The 19,848-nt window shown below is 38.2% G+C and overlaps 1 protein-coding gene across 6 annotated transcripts in view; it reads left to right on the plus strand.

Moving 5' to 3' along the window:
* Esco1 (establishment of sister chromatid cohesion N-acetyltransferase 1) overlaps positions 1 to 19,848 on the plus strand; it is a 70,148-nt gene that overhangs the window by 16,340 nt on the left and 33,960 nt on the right. For 5 of the 6 annotated variants that reach the window (XR_015734748.1, XM_087896262.1, XM_087896260.1 and 2 more), the window contains 3 exons: positions 3,573 to 3,672; positions 4,140 to 6,273; positions 19,440 to 19,548. Coding sequence is in view for 5 of the 6 variants with exons in the window: in XM_087896262.1 (XP_087752388.1) it covers positions 4,735 to 6,273; positions 19,440 to 19,548 (1,648 nt within the window). In the remaining variant the exon portion in view is untranslated. The remainder of the gene's footprint in view (positions 1 to 3,572; positions 3,673 to 4,139; positions 6,274 to 19,439; positions 19,549 to 19,848) is intronic. The other variant, XM_087896261.1, reaches the window with a different exon arrangement.

Below are 19,848 nucleotides of genomic sequence, written 5' to 3' on the forward strand. Positions count from 1 at the left end.
GCATGAGGATTTTATTAATTCTGTCATGACAGGGTCCCCCAGCATTCGGGAAGCTGAGAGACCCCGACTAGCTGGTACAGTCTACTTTTAAAGGAGAAGGCCCCATAGAAACAAGAGGGGTTGTTCCTTGACCATCATGATTGGCTTGTTCGAAAAGGGCTAATACCAATAATTGACTGGAGAACTATTGTCAGATCAGATGAGGTAAGAGGTCATTTTGACCCCGTTTCCCAGGGGACTGAATCAAAACATACGTATGTGTGTAATTGTTCAGGAACTGAATACGTGCATGTGTAGCTGTTAGGTCCTTTGTTCCCAGGGGAGGAGGGGAAGCACTGAGGCACAGAGGCTGAGAGGGTTTGGAATTGTCAGAAATGGCTTCAGAATTGTCTAAAATCTTACAATCTTTAAAATTATTTGTTTTAACTTTGTATGTATGAATGTTTTGCATATCTGAATGTGTGTATACCATGTGCTTGTTTGTTTGATCCACTTTAACTGAGGTTCCAGATCCACTGGAACTGATAGTTGTGGGTGCTGGAAATCGAACCTGGATCCTCTGGAAGAGCATATCCATTTCTGACTTGGAATTTGGTATGTGGGCTAAACTGGCTTTGATCTGAGTGCTGAGATTAAAAGCATGAATCTAACATCCAGGTTAAAATTTTTATTTTATGTTATATGGATAGGTGTTTTGCCTGTGCATATGTCTGTGCACCACTGCATTTGGAGGCCATAGGGTGTCATCAGATCCTGCAACTGGAGTTATAGATGGTTGTGAGCTTCCCTGGAGGTGCTGGAAACCTGGGTTTGGAAGGGCAGCTAGTGTTCTTAACTACAATCTCTTCTGCTCCTACTCTTTTTCATTCACTTATTCATTTATTTTTTAATCTAATTCATTTGTTTTTTAGTACATATATGAATGTGTGTGTGTGTGCCCCTGCCAGAGTATGTGAATGGAGGTCAGGAAAACCAGTTCTCTAGTTCTACCATGTAGGTTCTAGAGATCAAAGTGAGGTCAGGCCTTAGGCTTGGTATCAAATCCTGCTGACCTATCTTGTTAAATGTAATAAAACATTAAAGTAGCTGTGTAATGAAAAGTAAGCTTTTCTCAACACTGGTCTCATAGTTTGTTTTTCCAGAAATAATAACTGTTTTCTTCTGCAGTCCTACAGTTACTATGTACATAAACATGGTTCTGTGTGCTGCTTCTTTACTTAGCTGCATAATATTCACCTTATTCTTTACCTTGCTTTTTTGGTTTAATTATCGTTTTTTGGCTGTTAGAGCCTATCAGTTTTAGTTTATTTGTTGAACACCTTTATCAGATTATAATTATGATAACTTTTGCTTTTTAAAGTTAGATTTCTTAAAGATTAAATTTGATGTGTTTTAACAGACCCTTATGGAAATCAGCACCACATTCAAGATAATATTTCCATCACCCCTTAGATTACATCATTTCCTCCTTGACATTTAACCCTTGACTATAACTGATCTGCTTTCTGTCACTATAAAACTTGATTTTTATATAATTTCATGAAAAGTAGACTCTTACAATGTGTTTGTGTATAACTTCTGCTACTCAACATGGTTATGAGATTCATCCTTGTTCTTTATACCTGCATGTTCTTTTGGTTTACTGGGTAGTTTCTACTGTAGTGACATGCCACTTTTGTCTATCCCCCCATGACTTACAGGTTGTTTCCCAGGTACTTTCTTGTGGACTTAGTGAATGGAATATTTAAAAACTTCCTGCCTAAAATTCCATTAGAATAGCCAAGATTTTCTTTTTCCTTTTTTTTTCTTCAAAAAAGTTTGATAACTTTACATTTAGGTCTTTGATCAATTTGAAATTACTTTTGTGGGTTGTCTGAGGTAAGGAATGATGAAGATGTTCTTGTTTTTCCTATTTTCCTGCTTCTGCTGCTGCTTCCTATCTGTCCAGTACTAGCACCGTTTGTTGAAGACTTGTTTCCATTGATTCGTTGTGTTGAAACCTTATCCTTGTGGAGTGGCACAGGTCTGTAATTCCATCTCTTAGAAAGTTAAGGCAGGCCATTGGGGTCAGGCCGATCTAAGTGGTCTGTGAGGCCATGTCTGGTTCCATGACCCTGTAACAGCCAGGATATGAATTTATGTCTGTGGCTCCTATTACCATCAAGGTCTGAGCGGATACCTGGAGTCCATTCAGTCACCAAATACCATGTTGGTGTCTGAGGGCCATGTTGCTCCCAGTGCCGTACTGATCTGGGTGGCCTATGCTATAACCGGAGCCATGGTAATATCTGGGCCTGATCTGCTGCTGTGGGCCATGTCTGAGTCCATGGTCCTGCTGTACCTGGGGTCTATGTTTATTTCAGTTGTTTATGGCCCATGTTACCACAGAGTTCTATAGGAAGTGTCTTGCTATGGAGCTCTGACTGTCCTTGAACTCACTATGTAGAACAGGCTGCCCTTGAATTCACAGAAATTCGCCTATTTCTGCCACCTGAGTGCTGGGATTAAAGAAAACCATGCCTGGTTTTCTTTAGTGGATTTATTTATTTATTTATTTTTAAAAATTTATTCATTTTTATTTATGTACATGTAACTTTGTGAGCATATGTGCACATAATTCTTGCAGGTGCACACATAGGCCAGAGAACATTGGATCCTCTCAAACTGGACTTAAAGATAGTCATGAGCTACCTGTTGTGGGTTCTGGAAACTGAACCTGGTCCTTTGCAAGAACAGTAAGTGTTCTTAGCCATTGGGCCATTTCCCCATTGCCTTTAGTCTTTGTTGTTGTTGGTTTTTGTTTTGTTTTGTTTTTCAAGACAGGGGTTTCTCTGTGTAACAGCCTAGCTGTCCTGAAACTAGCTCTTGTAGATCAGGCTGGCTTTCAACTCACAGAGATTTACCTGCCTCTGCCTTCTGAGTGCTGGGATTCAAGGTATGTGCCACCACTACTAGACTAGTCCTTTAGTCTTAATATCCTGTTTCTGTTTGTTTATTATTTGAGGCAGGGATACCTGTAGCCTAAGGATGGTCTTGAAATTCTGATCAACACGCCTTTATTTCCAACTGCTGGGATTATAGACTTATACCCTTACACCCGACTGTGTGAGGGGCTGGAGAATCAAAGTCCTGTGGGATTTTGTGCATTATAGGCAGTCACTCTACCAAGTGCGCTACATTTCCAGCTCTTAATATCTTTTTTTACTACTGTTTGCTATTTCAGTATTGTTCATTTAGTTCATAGATTTTCTTCTTTACCTACTAAATGTTTTAAATTAATTCAGCTTTACTTATATATCTCACTTTTCTGCCTTTATATGTGTAGTTTCTCCTCATACAATTTTACTTTGTTAGTTTCATACATTTAATATTTATATTGTGAATTGTAATTTGTATTTTAAAACTTTTTTTTTCACAGTATATAATAGATGTATACTGTTCCAATGAAATTGAATGCTGTGTGTGAAATGAGCTTTGGTAAATATTAGACTAATTTGATGAGAGTTTAGTTGATGATTAGATCTTTATCTTTTTAAGCACTTTAAGTAAGTTGTTTTGTTTTTTGTTTTTAGGCGCTGTGTAATGTGTTAAGAAGTTATAAGGAATGGTTTTATCAGATTATCTTGAGTTATGGTGGCTGAAACATCAGTTCTGTCTTGTGGGAAAAGAACTGTAAGTGAATCTCGAGATAAATTAATTTTTAAGTATTCTATATTTTCAATAAGATAAGTTACTATTGAAGAATATATTTGAGAGGGATTAGAGAAATGACTCAGTGGTTTAAAATAGTTGTTGCTCTTGCAGAGGATCTGGGTTCTATGCCTTGCACCCACATGTTGACTCATAGCCATCCAGATATTGATACCTCCTGTTCTAGAAGATCCATTGTCCCTTTCTGACCTACGGGCACCAAGTATGCATGTGGCACACTTATATTCAGGCAAAATATGTATACACTTAAAATAAGTCTAAAAACATGCAAAAAATATTTTGAAGACTTCACTGTGTTATTCTAAGGAATATAGTCTAAAAGAAGGAGTTAAATTTTATTTAAATTGGGGTGTTTTTCTGCATAGTATTATCATTGACCTGCTTCTTGGATTATATAGAGACTTAATGTTTATTTTTTATTTTTTCAGAAATGGCAGCACAAAAGGAAATCTATATTAATAGAGTACTTTACTAAACGAAGGAGATTAAATAGAAGCCAGAAACCAACAAACTTGGCAAACAAGGAAAGAAGCTTGTTAGCCATAAGACATGTTACAAATGTATCAGCGTCCAGTAGCTGTAGCCTTCAGAAGAAAAAAGTTGTCAGAAATTTTGTCAAAGCAGACAGGTCAGTGATAAATAATTCCTAGTAATAGGGTTAGGCCTGAAACTAAAATAATTAGAACAAATTGGATCTGAATGAAGTTTATTTTAATAAAAAATAAAAACTTCTGAAAATAATAAATTAGAATTAATTTGTTCAGCGTTCCATTTCCCTGTTCAACAGAGAACAAATATCTTTCACCTTTCTTGCCAGCTTTTCTCATATCTTAGGAATTTCAGAGAGCAACCTTACTTGAAACACCTGGTATTTCTGTTGGAAATGTACATCAGTATAAGTTAAAGTCGATATTTAAGATCTGCTCTTTAGTAATAGTACTAAATTCCTAAGTACTTAGATCTGCACCTACCTGGACACAGTTCTCAAAAAGGCCTCAGAAAGGAAGACATTACTCAGGAATAATGTCCATTCAGGAGAAATCAAAAGAAAATTCCTCCAAAGTTACTAAAGAAATTGAAGATGAGAATTTAGAACTAGAAATTGAAGGTTCTCAAAACAGTCTAGTAAAGAAACCAGGTTCCAAGGAAGCTGTCAAGGCACTGGTTAGATCTTCCAACAAGAGTAAAGTAAATCAACCTGAATTGGGAACACGAATGAGTACAAGGTCAGCATCCGCAGCTGATAAAAACACGACTAAATCCATTAATAAAAATATGGTAATTGTGAAGGGACAATCACAAGAATCTACAAAAAAGAGGAGATTATGTCAAGAAAAATTAGCACTTGGAACTGTCAAAGGAAATGAACAACTCACCCGGAGATCACAAAGACTGCAGCAGTTAACAGAGTGGTCAACCAGGTCTTTGCGCAGTACAGGGGTTCAGAGGCACACGCAAGCAGGGAAACAGACTTTGCGACCAGCAAGAAGAGAGCAGTGCAACAACAGCACTCAGAATAGATCTGATAAAGTCATAGCAAGTCAGAAGCGTGTGAAAAGAAAAGGGCTGGAAATAGAGTCTGATTGTAAGGAGGACATAAATTCAGTTACGAATGAAGTAATACATTCTCCCAAAGGAAAGAAGCGCAAAGTACAGCCTCAGACAGCTTATACTTGTAGTTCTCAGTGCATCCAAGTGTCTGAAAAGTGTTGCCAAAAGACTGTTAGAAAAGAAGAATCAAAACCTGTGCCTGTAACTTCAGAGGTTAGAAAATTCAAAGCAGCTACTTCAGAGGTCTCTAAAAAGAATGAACCGAGGAAATCAGCTCACACACAAGTGAATACTAGCACAAAAGTCCCTGATATTCCACAACCATTAGTGCCTGAACAAAGTATTGATCATGAATTGGAGCAAGCTGGAAAGAATAAACGAGGTAGCATTCTCCAACTTTGTGAAGAAATTGCTGGTGAAATTGAATCAGATACTGTGGAGGTAAAAAAGGAATCGTCACACATGGAAAGGATAAATGAGGAGAAGCCTACAGAAGTCACATCGGAAGGGGCTGATATTGAAAGACAAATGCTCCCTCAGAAAGAAACAAACCAGAACATGCAGTGTAACCGTTTCTTTCCCAGTAGGAAAACAAAGCCTGTGAAATGCATACTAAATGGAATAAATAGCTCAACGAAGAGGAACTCCAACTGGACTAAAATTAAACTCTCAAAATTTAACTCTGTGCAGCACCATAAGTTGGACTCTCAAGTATCTCCTACATTGGGCTTACTACGAACTGGTTTTTCACCAGCAGTCTTAGAAATGCCTCACTCAGTGTCTCAGAATAGGTTCTTAGATATGAAACCACATAGTAATGTAACTTGCCAACAGGATAAAATGGAAGGAAGGAAATCTGAAGAAGTTAAAATTAATAATATCGCAATTGAAATTAATAAAGCCATGAAGAGGGCTCCTGGAAATTGTCATTTGGATAATCATATTAAACCCTCTCCTGATTCACCATTGGATAATCAGATGAAACATTCTTGTGAGTCAGCACCAAATAAGGTAATCATCTTTATTGTGTGCAGTAGAGGTGCCAAATTCTATTAATAAATATTTGAAACATTTTTATATCAAGAATTGATAAAGTTGTTAGCCCAGTCTTAGAGTTATGGAATGGAGCTCTCAGAATGTTCTACCTTTGTGTGTATGATTCTTAAGTTTCCTTGTTACCATTTCTATTTTATGGAGATCATAACTAGAAATATAGCTTTTAATTTTATCAAACAGAAGTAGTCCCTTTTTAAGGAAAAATTAACTTTAAAACAGAAAGCATATGTCTTAGTACTTTAAAATCTAGAACTTATAACTTGTACCCATTTCTGAGATATTAAGATTTTGGGTTGAAGCCAGGCGGTGGTGACGCACAACTTTAATCACAACACTTTTAGGAGGCAGAAGCAGGCAGATTTCTGTGAGTTCGAGGCCAGCCTGGTCTACAAGAGCTAGTTCCAGGACAGGTTTCAAAGCCACAGAGAAACCCTGTCTTGAAAAACCAAAAAAAAAAAAAAAAAAGGGGTTGGAGACATAGTTCAGCAGTAGCCTAGCATGTGTGAGCCCCCTCCCCCCAAAAGCCCTAAAATTTATTTCAACTGTGGTAAGGCAAGCTCTGTTTTATCTGAAGAAATGTAAAAGATAAATTTAAATGTCTTTAAAAGAATATCTTTGTGTTGATTTGTTCTTTTTTGTTGTTGTTTGGTGTTGGTGTTTTTTGTCCTGCCCCCCCACCCCCCCCAACAGGATTTCACTGTAGCTTTGGAGCCCGTCCTGGAACTAGCTCTTGTAGACCAGGTTGACCTCAAACTCGGAGATCCACCTGCTTCTGCCTCCTGAGTGCTGGGATTAAAGGCGTGTGCCACCACTGCCTGACCTTTGTGTTGATTTCTTTGGCAGTTTTGAACAGTTGGCAAAGGAAATTTCTAAAAGTATAAATCAATATTTTAAGAGAAAAATTATAGTTTTGTTTTTTTTTAAAGTGGTACTGAGGATCAAACTAAGATGAGTCTTACATAGGCTTGGAAATCCTTACTACCACTGAACTATATCTACCAAATCAAAAATTAACAAAAAAATAATTGAAATATTGGAATTAAAAAAGTAATTTGAGTATGTGGAATATCTAATATCTTGGGAAATTATTTTCAACTTTTGTCAAAGTGGTTGAAGCTTTTTCTTTCTAAAGTTATTTCTAAGTATAGTATAATGTAAGTATTAAGTATAAAACTTGGGTGCTCTCTATAGTACAAGTGAATTTATATTAATTTAATTTTATGAGAAAACAATAATGTAAAATAAATCACATGTATTATGATAGGTTTTAGGGCTAATATACATGTATTCTAATTCTCAGCACAGAGTTCCTCATGCACCATACCCTGATACCCTGAACATGAGAAAATCATATAAGCCAAAAAGGTCATTGTTAATAGACATAAGTCCCTCTGAAGTTTTCAGAATACTTAAAATTCACTTTAGAGACATTTGGGCTATGATCAAACTTGAGTGAGATTGAATTTATGTAAAAACTAGGAAAATCAATATCCATTGTGCCTGGATTGAAAACTAAAGTGAACTTAAAAAGAACAGATGCTAGTTGGTGCTTTTAGATTGAATGTTTTATGTGAAAGAAAATGAAAGCCTCAATTAGAAGATGATCATGTTTAATAGATAACAGCAGCAATTAGAAATGAGCAGTGAGTAGTATTAGGAGCAAGTGTTGGGGCTGGAAATGGAGTTTAATGGTGGGCTGCCTGCCTAACATGTAATATGCTGGATCTGGTTGCAGATCCAGTGGGGAAATGCCTTTTTATTTGGGGTTGTGTTCAAGTGTAATGGTTGAGTGCCTTTTCTAGCTCCTGCTGCAAATGTTAAGAGGTGGTTAATGAGAAAGGCAGGAAACCAAATCAATTTACTCAGGAGATCTTATTTATTTCCCCTTCCTAGGTAGATCCATTTATGTTTCTTTTAGGGTCATCTTTGTTACCTAGCTTCTCTGGGGTTGTGTACTGTAGTCTGGTTATCCTTTGCTTTATGCCTAATATGCACTTTTGAGTGAGTACATACCATATTTGTCTTTCTGGGTCTGGGTTACCTCACTCAGGATTTTTTTTTCTTTTTGTAGTTCCATCCATTTGCCTGTTAATTGCAAGATGTCTTTTTTCTTTCTTTCTTTTTCTTTTTTTTTTAACCGCTGAGTAGTAATCCAATGTGTAACCACATTTTCCTTATCCATTCTTCCGTTGAGAGGCATCTAGGTTGTTTCCAGGTTCTGGCTATTATGAATAATGCTGCCATGATCATAGTTGAGCAAATGTTCTTCTGGTATGATTGAGCATTCTTTGGGTATATGCCTAATAGTGGTCTTGAGGTAGATTGATTCCCAATTTCCTGAGAAACCACCATCCTGACTTCCAAAATAGCTGTACAAGTTTGCACTCCCACCAGCAATGGAGGAGTGTTCCCCTTACTCCACAGTCCTCCCTATATAGGTTGTCATCTGCGTTTTTGATTTTAGCTGTTCTGACAGGCATAAAATAGTATCTCAGAGTTGTTTTGATTTGCATTTCCCTGATGGCTAAGGATGTTGACCAATTCCTTAAATGTCTTTAGCCATTTGAGTGCCTTCTCTTGAAAATTCTTTGTTTAGATCTGTTCTCTATTTTTAAATTGGATTATTTGGTATTTTAGTGTCCAGTTTCTTGAGTTCTTTGTATATTTTGGAGAGCAGCCCTCTGTCAGATGTGAGGTTGGTGAAGATCTTTTCCAATTCTGCAGGTGGCTGTTTTGTGTTGTTGACCATATCTTTTGCTTTACAGAAGCTTTTCAGTTTCTGGAGGTCCCATTGTTGCTCTCAGTGTCTGTACTACTGGTGTTATATTTAGGAAGTGGTCTCTTGTGCTGATAACATTCAAGGCTACTTCCCGCTTTCTCTTTTATGAGGTTCATTGTGGTTGGCTTTATGTTGAGATCTTTGATACATTTGGACTTGTTTTGTGCATGGTGATAGATATGGATCTATTTTCATTCTTCTACATGTTGATATCCATTTATGCTAACACCATTTGTTGAAGATGTTTTCTTTTTCCTGTTGTACAATTTTAGCTTCTTTGTCAAAAATTAGGTGTTCATAGTTGTGTGGATTTATGTCAGGATCTTTGATTAGATTCCATTGGTCTGTGTGTCTTTTTTTTTTTTTTTTTTTTTTTTTTTTTTTTGGTTTTTCGAGATAGGGTTTCTCTGTGGCTTTGGAGCCTGTCCTGGAACTAACTCTTGTACACCAGGCCGGCCTCGAACTCACAGAGATCTGCCTGCCTCTGCCTCCCAAGTGCTGGGATTAAAGGCGTGTGCCACCACTGCCCGGCTACTAAACTGTTTTTACGATTATGGCTCTATAGTAGAGTTTGAAGACAGGGATGGTGATGCCTCCAGAATTACAGGATTGTTTTAGCTATTGTGGGTTTTTTGTTTTTCCGCATGAAGTTGAGTATTGTTTTTTTGAGGTCTGTGAATAATTTTGCTGGGATTGCATTGAATCTGTAGATTGTTTTTGGTAATACTGCCATTTTTACTATGTTAATCCTAGCTATCTAAGAGCATGGGAGGTCTTTTTCTATTTTCTGATGTTTTCTTCAGTTTCTTTCTTCAAAGACTTAAAGTTCTTGTCATACAGGTCTTTCAGTTGTTTGGTTAGAGTTACCCCAAGAAATTTTAGGTTGTTTGTGGCTATTGTGAATGGTGATATTTTCCTGATTTCTTTTTCAGCTCATTTATCATCTTTATATAGGAGGGATACTAAATTTTATTGAGTTAATCATGTATTCTGCCACATTACTGAAGATGTTTATCAGCTTTAGGTCTTCTTTGTTAGAAATTTTGGGGTCACTTATGTATACTGTCATATCATCAGCAAATAGCAAAAGTTTGACTTCTTCCTGTCCAGTTTGTATCCCTTGATCTTTTTTTGATGTCTTTTTGTTCTAACTAGAACTTTGAGTGCTTTATTGAATAAATTGGAGAGAGAGGACAGCCTAGTCTTTTTTCTGATTTTAGTGAGATCTCTTTGCGTTTTCTCCATTTGTTTTGATGTCTGTTGAGTTGCTTTTATTACTTTTTTATGTTTAAATATGTTCCTTGTGTCTTTGAACACTACGACCTTTTTTATGATGGGGTGTTGGATTTTCTCAAAGGCTTTTTCTGCATCTGTTGAGATGAGTGTGTATTTTCTTTCAATTTGTTTATATGGTGGATTACATTGATGAATTTATGTATGTTGAACCATCCCTGCATCTTTGGGATAAAGCCTGTTTGGTTATGGCAGATGATTTTTCTTATGTGTTCTTGAATTCAATTTGCCAATATTTTATTGAATATTTTTACATCAAGGTTCATGAGTGAGATTAGTCTGTAATTTGCTTTCTTAGTAGTGTCTTTGTGTCTTTGGGCATCAGGGTAATTGTAGCCTTGTAAAAGGAGTTTGGCAGTGTTTCTTCTGATTCTATTGTGTGGAACAATTTGAGGAGTATTGGTATTGTTTAAATCTGATTTTGTCATGGAATATTGTCTTTATGTGACTGGTTTACCTCACTCAACATGATGTTTGCTAGGTCTATCCATTTTCCTGCAAATTTCAAGACGTCATTATTTTTTTCTGCTTTGTAGTACTCCATTGTGTAAATGTACCACATTTTCCTTTTCCATTCTTCAGTCGAGGGGCATTTAGGTTGTTTCCAGGTTCTGGCTATGACAAACAAAGCTATTATGAACATAGTTGAACACATTTCCTTATGGCACTATTGAGCATCCTTTGGAAATAAACCCAAAAGTGGTATTACTGGGTCTTGAGGAAGGTTGTTTCCTAATTTTCTGAGAAATCGCCACACTGACATCCAAAGGGGTAGTCCCAGATTGCATTCCTACCAGCAATGCAAAAGTGTTCCCTTTTCCCACAACCTCTCCAGCATAAGTTATCATCAGTGTTTTTAATCTTGGCCATTCTTACAGGTGTAAGATGGAATCTCAGAGTTGTTTTGATTTGCATTTCTCTGATGACTAAGGATGTTGAACATTTCCTTAAGTGTCTTTCAGCCATTTTAGATTCCTCTGTTGAGAGTTCTCTTTTTAGGTCTATACTCCATTTTTTTTTATTGGATTATGTGTTTTTTTGGTGTCTAATTTCTTGAGTTCTTTGTATATTTTGGGGTTAGTGAAGATCTTTCCCAATTCTGTAGGCTGTTGTTTTGTCTTGTTGACTGTGTCCTTTGCTTTACAGAAGCTTTTCAGTTTCAGGTGCTGCCATTTATTAATTGTTTCTCTCAGTGTCTGTGCTTCTGGGGTTCTATTTAGGAAGTGGTTCCCTGTGCCAATGCGTTCAAGTGTACGTCCCACTTTCTCTTCTATAAGGTTCTGTGTGGCTGGCTTTATGTTGAGGTCTTTGATCCATTTGGACTTGAGTCTTGTGCATGGTGATAGATATGGGTTTATTTTCATATTTCTACATGTTGATATCCAGTTATGCCAACACCACTTGTTAAATATGCTTTATTTTTTCCATTTGATATTTTTTGCTTCTTTATAAAAAAATCAGGTTTTCGAAGATGTGTGGATTAATATCTAGGTCTTCTCTTCGGTTCCATTGGTCCTCCTGTCTGTTCTTATGCCAGTACCAGGCTGTTTTCAGTACTGTAGCTATGTAGTAGAGTTTGAAGTTGGGGATTGAGATGCCTCCAGAAGTTCTTTTATTGCACAGGATTGTTTTGGCTATCCTGGATTTTTTGCTTTTCCATATGAAGTTGAGTACCGTTCTTTCAAGGTCTGTGAAGAAGTTTGCTGGGATTTTGATGGGCATTGCATTGAATCTGTAGATTGCTTTTGGTAAGATTGTTGTTTTTACTATGTTAATTCCGCCTACCCAAGAGCATGGGAGATCTTTTCACTTTCTGGTGTCTTTCTTCAATTTCTTTCTTCAAAGATTTAAAGTTCTTGTCACACAAGTCTTCCACTTGTTTGGTTAGAGTTACTCTGAGATATTTTATGCTATTTGTGGCTATTGTGAAGGTTGTTGATTCTCTGATTTCTTCCCCTTTCATCATCTGTGTACAGAAGGGCTACTGATGTTTTTGAGTTAATCTCCTATCCTGTTACATTGCTGAAAGTGTTTGAGTCATAGAAGTTCCTTGGTAGAATTTTTGGAATCACTTATGTAAACTATCATATCTTCAGCAAACAGTGAGAGTTTTACTTCTTCTTTTCCAATTTGTATCCACTTGATCTACTTTTGTTGTGTTATTGCTCTAGCTAGGACCTCAAGATCTATATTGAATAGATATGGAGAGAGTGGACAACCTTGTCTTGTTTTCAGTGGAATAGCTGGGAGTTTTTCTCCTTTAGTTTGATGTTGACTGTTGGCTTGCTGAATATTGCCTTTGTTATGTTTAGGTATGTTCCTTGTATCTCTGCTCTCTCTAAGACCTTTATCATGAAGGGATATTGTATTTTGTCAAATGCTTTTTTGGCATCTAATGAAATGATCTTGTGGTTTTTATTTTTCAGCTTGTTTATATGGTGGATTACGTTGACAGATATTCATATGTTGAACCATCCCTGCATCTGTGGGATGAAGCCGACTTGATCATGATGGATGATGGTTCTGATGTGTTCTTGGATTACATTTGCCAGTATTTTGTTTAGTATTTTTTGCATCAATGTTCATGAGTGAGATTGGTCTGTAATTCTCTTTCTTAGTAATGTCTTTCTGTGGTTTGGGTATCAGGGTAATTGTAGCCTCATAAAAAGAGTTTGACAACGTTCTTTATGTTTCTATTATGTGGAGTAATTTGAGGAGTATTGATATTAGTTCTTCTTTGAAAGTCTTGTAGAATTCTAAGCTGAAACCATCTGGTCCTGGACTTTTTTTCGTTGGGAGACTTTTGATGACCATTTCTATTTCTTCAACAATTATAGGTCCATTTAATTTGCTTATCTGGCCTTGACTTAATTTTGATAATTGATATTTATCTAGAAAGTTGTCTGTTTCCTTTAAGTTTTTGAATTTTGTGGAGTACATGTTTTCGAAATATGACCTGATGATTTTCTGGGTTTCCTCCGTGTCTGTTGTTATGTCCCCCTTTTCATTTCTGATTTTGTTCATTTGGATATTTTCTCTCTGCCGTTTGGTTAGTTTGGATAGAGGTTTGTCTATTCTGTTGATTTTTCTCGAAGAACCAACTCTTTTTCTCATTGATTCTTTGAATTTTTTTTCTATTTTGTTGATTTCAGCTGCCAATTTGATTATTTCCTGCCGTCTAGTTCTTTTAGATGAGTTTGCTTCTTTTTGTTCGAAAGTTTTCAAGTGTTCTGTTCACTAGTGCAGGATTTTTCCGGCTTCTTTATGTAGTCATTTAGTGCTCTGAACTTTCCTCTTAACACTGCTTTCATTGTGTCCCAAAAATTTGGTTATGTTGTGTGGTCATTTTCATTGAATTTTACTAAGTCTTTAATTTTTCCCTTTATTTCCTCCTTGACTCTTTGATGATTCAGGTGAGCATTGTTTAATTTCCATGTGTTTGTGGGCTTTCTGGAATTAGTGTTGCTGTTGACTTCTAGTTTTAAGCCCTGATGATCTGATAAGATACATGGGGTTATTTCAATTTTTAGTATTTGTTGAGGTTTGTTTTGTTTCTGAGTATGTGGTCAGTTTGAGAAGGTTCCATGAGGTCCTGAGAAGAAGGTATATTCTTTCCTGTTTGGATGGAATATTCTATAAATGTTTGTTAAGTCCATTTGAGTCATAACATCTGTTAGTTCCTTTATTTCTCTGCTCATTTTTTGTCTGACTGACTTGTCCAGTGGTGAGAGGGGAGTGTTGAAGTCTCCCACTATTAGTGTGTGGGATTTGATGTATGATTTAAGCTTTAGAAGTGTTTCTTTGACATATGAGGGTGCCCTTGTATTTGAAATTTCCTCTTGATGGATTTTTTCCCTGTGATTAAAAGAAATGACCTTCTTTGTGTCTTTTGATTGATTTTAGCTTGAAGTCTATTTCATTAGATATTAGGATAGCTACACCCTCTTCTTTCTTAGGTCCTTTTGAATGGAATATTTTTTTCCCAACTTTTTACTCTGAGGCGATATCTGTCTTTGAGTTTGAGATGTGTTTCTTGTATGCAGAAGAAGGATAGATTCTGTTTTTGTATCCAATCTGTTAGCCTCTCCCTTCTACTATTTTGTGTAGGACTGGGTTTGTGGCTCGGTATTGGTTAAATCTGTAGTAGGATTTAATCTACTGTCTTGAAGAGCTTTTAAAATGCTAGGTTGTGGACTGCTCTGGATGTTGGCTCTACCTCTCTCCCATTTCAAAATGGTGGACGTATCATTTTTGCTAGCTCTGTGGTCGCCAGGTAGGAGCTGCACTCAGCAGTCCAACCAGGAGAATGAACATGCCACACATAAATTCTTTTTATTTGAGTTACAGCCAAATTGGCCATGCGGAGCAGTGCGTAGCCTGTCTGAGTTACAGCTAAATTGGCCACGGAGAGCAGTGTGCAGCCTGGAAACATCTCTCTGTATGGCTGCAGAAATTCACCATGCTCTCCTGATTGTGCATGCCTAGTAAACCTGATTCTGCCACCTGCCCAGGCAGGGAGCGCTGAGTCACAGGCATGGTCTCAGAGTACTTTCTTTTCGATCCCGAGTAGGCACAGAACATCCGGGCCCACAGAACACCCTGGCACCAGTGGCAGGGCACTGGAAGCCTTGTTTTAAAATGGCATGGCTTCTTCATTTTTCTGCTGTTATTGCCGAGTCAGGAAATCTCTCTGCAGCACACCCCGGCAAACAGCAAAAAGCAGTGTAAAACTCTGCTTTTTCCTGTGTCTAGAATTCCTTTTCAAGCCCTCTCAGGTTTTACATGGAGTTAGTAGACCACGTTGAGGCGCCAATCTGTAGTAGAAGGGGTGGGCCTGCATCCCGCCGCCTGGCTAGCTTACACCTGAAATAATTACACAGAAATTGTATTAATTTATGGAATATCTTGTTTTGTCCTATGGTGATCTACAGTTTTGCTGGGTATTGTAGTCTGGGCTGGCATCCATGGTCTCTTAATGTCTGCATAACGCTTGACCATGACCAGTGTCTCTAATGAAAAATCAGGTGTAATTCTGATAGGTCCGTCTTTATATGTTACTTGGCTTTTTTCCTTTGCACCTCTATATTCTTATATTCTTCCTTTACTCTGTATGTTTAGTGTTTTGATTATTATGTGGCGAGGGTACTTTTTTTTTTTTGATCCAGTCTGTTTGGTGTTCTATAAGTTTCTGTATCTTCATAGGCATATATTTCTTTAGGTTGGGGATGTTTTAATTCTATGACTTTATTAAATATGTTTTCTGTGCTTTTGAGTTGAACTTCTCCTTTTATACATATTATTTGTAGGTTTGGCCTTTTCATTGTGTCCCATATTTCCTGGATATTTTGGGATTTGCTAGTGTCTTCCATTTTTTTTTTTGTCTTTTCCTCTATTTCTTTGAGGTAATTTCTCATTTCCTCTTTAAGAGTTTCAAACATTCTCCTGAAGTTATTTTTTAGGTCATTTTCTTCTGCTTCGTCTATATTTGGTTGTTCAAGTCTTGCTGTTGTAGGGTCTCTAGGTTTTACTGGAGTTGCGTTGCTCTTTGTGGTGTTGTGTGTGTTCTTACCTTTTCTACTCCTCTTTTTCTCTATTAGGTGTGGTTGGAACTGTCTGTGATTCTGTTGATTAATCTTCTAGGTGCCAGTGAATCCAAGGCTCAGATGGTTGTTCCTTGTGGTACAGTCAGTGCCACAGTTCTAGTTACCCTGATGGTCACTCCATGTTCTTGGAGATTGCTCAGCATTCCCAGGCTTTGCTCTACTCCCTTGGAGTTTGCTGTCTCAGGCCTGTTCTAGCCTAGGTTGTCGGCTTAGACTTTTTTCTGGAAATGTCCCTGGTCTGAATCCATTCCTGCAGAGGTCCCTGGTTTTCAGTTGGTCTTGCAAAGATCTCAGGCTCCAGTCTACTCCCTTGGAGTTCCCAGGCTCGGATGCTCCCAGTCCCACAGAGGACCTGAACCACTCCCTCAGAGGTCCCAGACTCATGCTTGGACCTGCAGAGGTTTCTGGTTCCTGACTATTTCCTTGGATGTCCTGGTTCAGGCCTACTCCCTCTGAGGTCCCAGACTCATGCCTGGATCTGCAGAGATCTCTGGTTCTTGCCTACTCCCTGGGCGGTCCCAGATTCATGCCCAGACTGGCAGAGATCTTGGCTCAGACCTAGTTTCTTGGAGGTCCTAGGTCACGCCCAGAACCACAGGGGTCGTAGCTTAGGTCTGATTCCTTTAAGGTCCCAGATTCATGTCCACACCCTCACCTGTCTCTGGCTCTGGCTCTGGCTCACTGGCTCAGAGTTTACTCCCTGTACCTGTTCCAGTGGAGTTGGCTGTCTCAGGTCTGCTCTGGACCAGGTCACTGACTCAGTCCTGGTCTGCCATTGTGCTAGGACAGGATTGGCTCCTGGCTCCCACTCCCAGGTTCAATCCTCTTTCTTTATTCTGTATGTTTAGTGTTTGATTATTAATGTGGCAAGGGAACTTTTTTTTTTGGTGTAGTCTATTCAGTTTTCTATAAACTTATTGTACTTTTATAGGTATTTCTTTTTTCAAGGAAAATTTTCTTCTATGATTTTGTGCAGTATATTTTTTGTGCCTTTTGAGCTGATCTTCTCTCTTTTTTATTCCTATTATTCTTAGGTTCAGTCTTTTCCTGGTGTTTCATATTTCCTGGATATTTTGTGTTAAGAGTTTGTTGTATTTAACATTTTCTTTGACTGATGAATCCATTTCCTCTATAGTATCTTCAACACCTGAGATTCTCTTTCATATGTTGTATTCTGATGTTTATGCTTGCAGCTGTAGTTCCTCATCTTTTACCCAGATTTCCCATTTCCAGAATTCCCTCGGTTTATGTTTTCTTTATTGTCCCTATTTTAGCTTTTAAGTCTTGAATCATTTCCTTCAACTGTTTGTTGAAAATCAAGATTTTCTTTAAGAGATTTGTTGATTTCTTCCATTTTTTTTGTTTTTTCCTCCATTTTTTTCTTTTTTTCTTTTTCTTTTTTTGTTTTTTGTTGCCTGAACTGTCCTTGCCCCACTATCATACTGATGATTATCTCGAATATCACCATAGAATCTTCGTCCCGCAACGGATGGAGATACAGAGACCCTCATCAGAGCAACGGACTGGGCTCCCAAGGCCCAGTTGAAAGGCAGAAGGAGGGAGAAGATGATTAAATAAATTTATTTTATTTAATAAGTTATTTTATTTTCTTTTTCCATTCAATTATTTACACTTCCTTCCCTCCTCTCAATCTCCTCCTGCTCCTCCATACCCCCTCCTCCCTCTCCCACCCTGCTTGAGAGAGAGCAGGGAACCCTGTCCTGTGAGAAGTCCAAGGCTCTCCCCTCTACATCCAGGCCTAGGAAGTTTTGCATCCATATAGACTAGGGTCCCAAAAAGCCAGAACATGCCGTAAAAACAAGTCTCAGTGCCTTTATCAATGGCTTCTCAGTCAGCCCCCATTGTCAGCCACAATCAGAGAGTTCGGTTTGATCAAATGCTCATTCAGAGCTGGTCCAGCTGGATTTGGTGAGTTCCCATTAGAACTGGCACACTGCCTCAGTTGGTGGACCAACCCCTCGCGGTTGGTCCTGACTTCCATGCTCGTCTCTTCCCTCCTTCTGCCTTTTTTTTTAATATTTATTTATTATGTATATAATATTCTGTCTGTATGTATGTAGGCCAGAAGAGGACACCAGACCTCATGTTGTGAGCCACCATGTGGTTGCCGGGAATTGAACTCAGGACCTTTGGAAGAGCAGGCAATGCTCTTAACCGCTGAGCCATCTCTCCAGCCCCCTCCTTCTTTCAACTGGGCTTTGGGAGCCCAGTCCGTTGCTCTGATGAGGGTCTCTGTCTCTATCACCATCCGTCGCTGGATGAAGAGTCTATGGTGCTATTTGAGATAATCATCAGGGTGATAGTGGGGCAAGAACAGTTCAGGCACCCTCTCCTCTGCTGTCCAAGGACCTAGCTGGGGACATCGCCGTGGAAACCTGGGATTCCCCTCTAGAGCCAAGCCTCCTCCTCCGTTTTTTTTTTTAAAGGAATTTTCTTTCCTCTTTAAGGGCCTCAATCACCTTCATAAAGTTATTTTTAGGTTTTCTCTGCTTCATTTGCATTGGGATGTTCAGTTCTTGCTGTTATAGATCCACTAGTTTCTGGTGGTGCTGTATTGCTCTTTATATTTTTGAGTATATTCTTACACTGTCGCCTACCTATCTCTTCTTCCAATTGGTACTAGTGAAGCCTGTGCTTCAGGGATTCCCTCTTCCCCCAATGGTGGCTGTGGTTTGCTTGATTGCTACTCCTGGTACAGGCAGGGCAGAGTCTCTAGGTCACTCCTGCAGGTGCAAGTGGGGCCAGAGCTCTGGCGATTGCTCCTCTAGCTGTGATGCAGCAGGGAGCTGTTTCTCTAGAAGGCTCCTGTGGGGCTCTCTCTGTCTGACCTCTGATGCTGATTCACAGGTGTGGGTTGCCACCGCCGTGTTTCAGGTTTAGTTTAATAAAGGAAAAGATTACTCTAGGCTAGTCAAGACAATATAGAAATTTAATGTGAAGCATATAGATTACCTAGTCAAATTAATAGAGCAGAAAGAAACAGGGAAAATTGATGTTAATATATTTTACTTGGTCCATCACATAAAAATACTGTCATTTTAATGTGTGTGTGTGTGTGTGTGTGTATGTGTGCGCGCGTATGTGTTTGGTATTTTTGGTGTTTTGAGATAGGGACTCACTATGTAGCCCTTGCTGTCCTATGTAGACCAGGATGGCCTTGAACTAACAAATCTGGCTGCTTCTGCCTCCTGAGTGCTGGGATTAAAGATCTGGGGAACTGTTTTAAATCTAGCATTGGTAATAATTGTAACTGATACTAAGATGGTAACTTTTTGCAATATAATGAACAGCTTTAGGCATATCTATGAGAATTACTCCAATTATGAAGTATTGCTGTAAAAACATTTTTAGTGGGTAGAATTTGCTGGAAATGTATTAGAATAAGTCCCAGAGACTGACTTAAAAATGTTGGCATATGTGTTCAGAATTTCAGCTTATGTTCGGTATCTAAGGTGGAGAAGAACTCATTAGAAGACACTGCTGCTTCAACTCTTCCCACTCAAGCAAAGATTGATGGAGATAGAAAATTTCCAGGTAATACTTTGACATTTTTATTTGTATTTTACTATTTTAAATGGTCTATTTATTACTGTTAAGAGAAAATTTTTATGTGAAATAGGTCTGTTAACCATTGTTATGGTTTTTGTTTTTGACTTTTTTGTGTTTTTTTTTTAAAAGACTGGGTTTCTCTGTGAGTCCTGGAACTCACTCTGTAGATCAGGCTGGCCTCGAACTGACAGAGATCTGCCTGTCTCTGCCTCCTGAGTGCTGGGATTAAAGGTGTGTGCCACCATGCCCAGTTGTTACATTTCTTTAAATGGATTTAGTTTACTT

The sequence above is a fragment of the Myodes glareolus genome, chromosome 13 (genome assembly GCF_982192425.1).
Source record: "Myodes glareolus chromosome 13, mMyoGla1.1, whole genome shotgun sequence".
NCBI classification, from domain to species: domain Eukaryota; kingdom Metazoa; phylum Chordata; class Mammalia; order Rodentia; family Cricetidae; genus Myodes; species Myodes glareolus.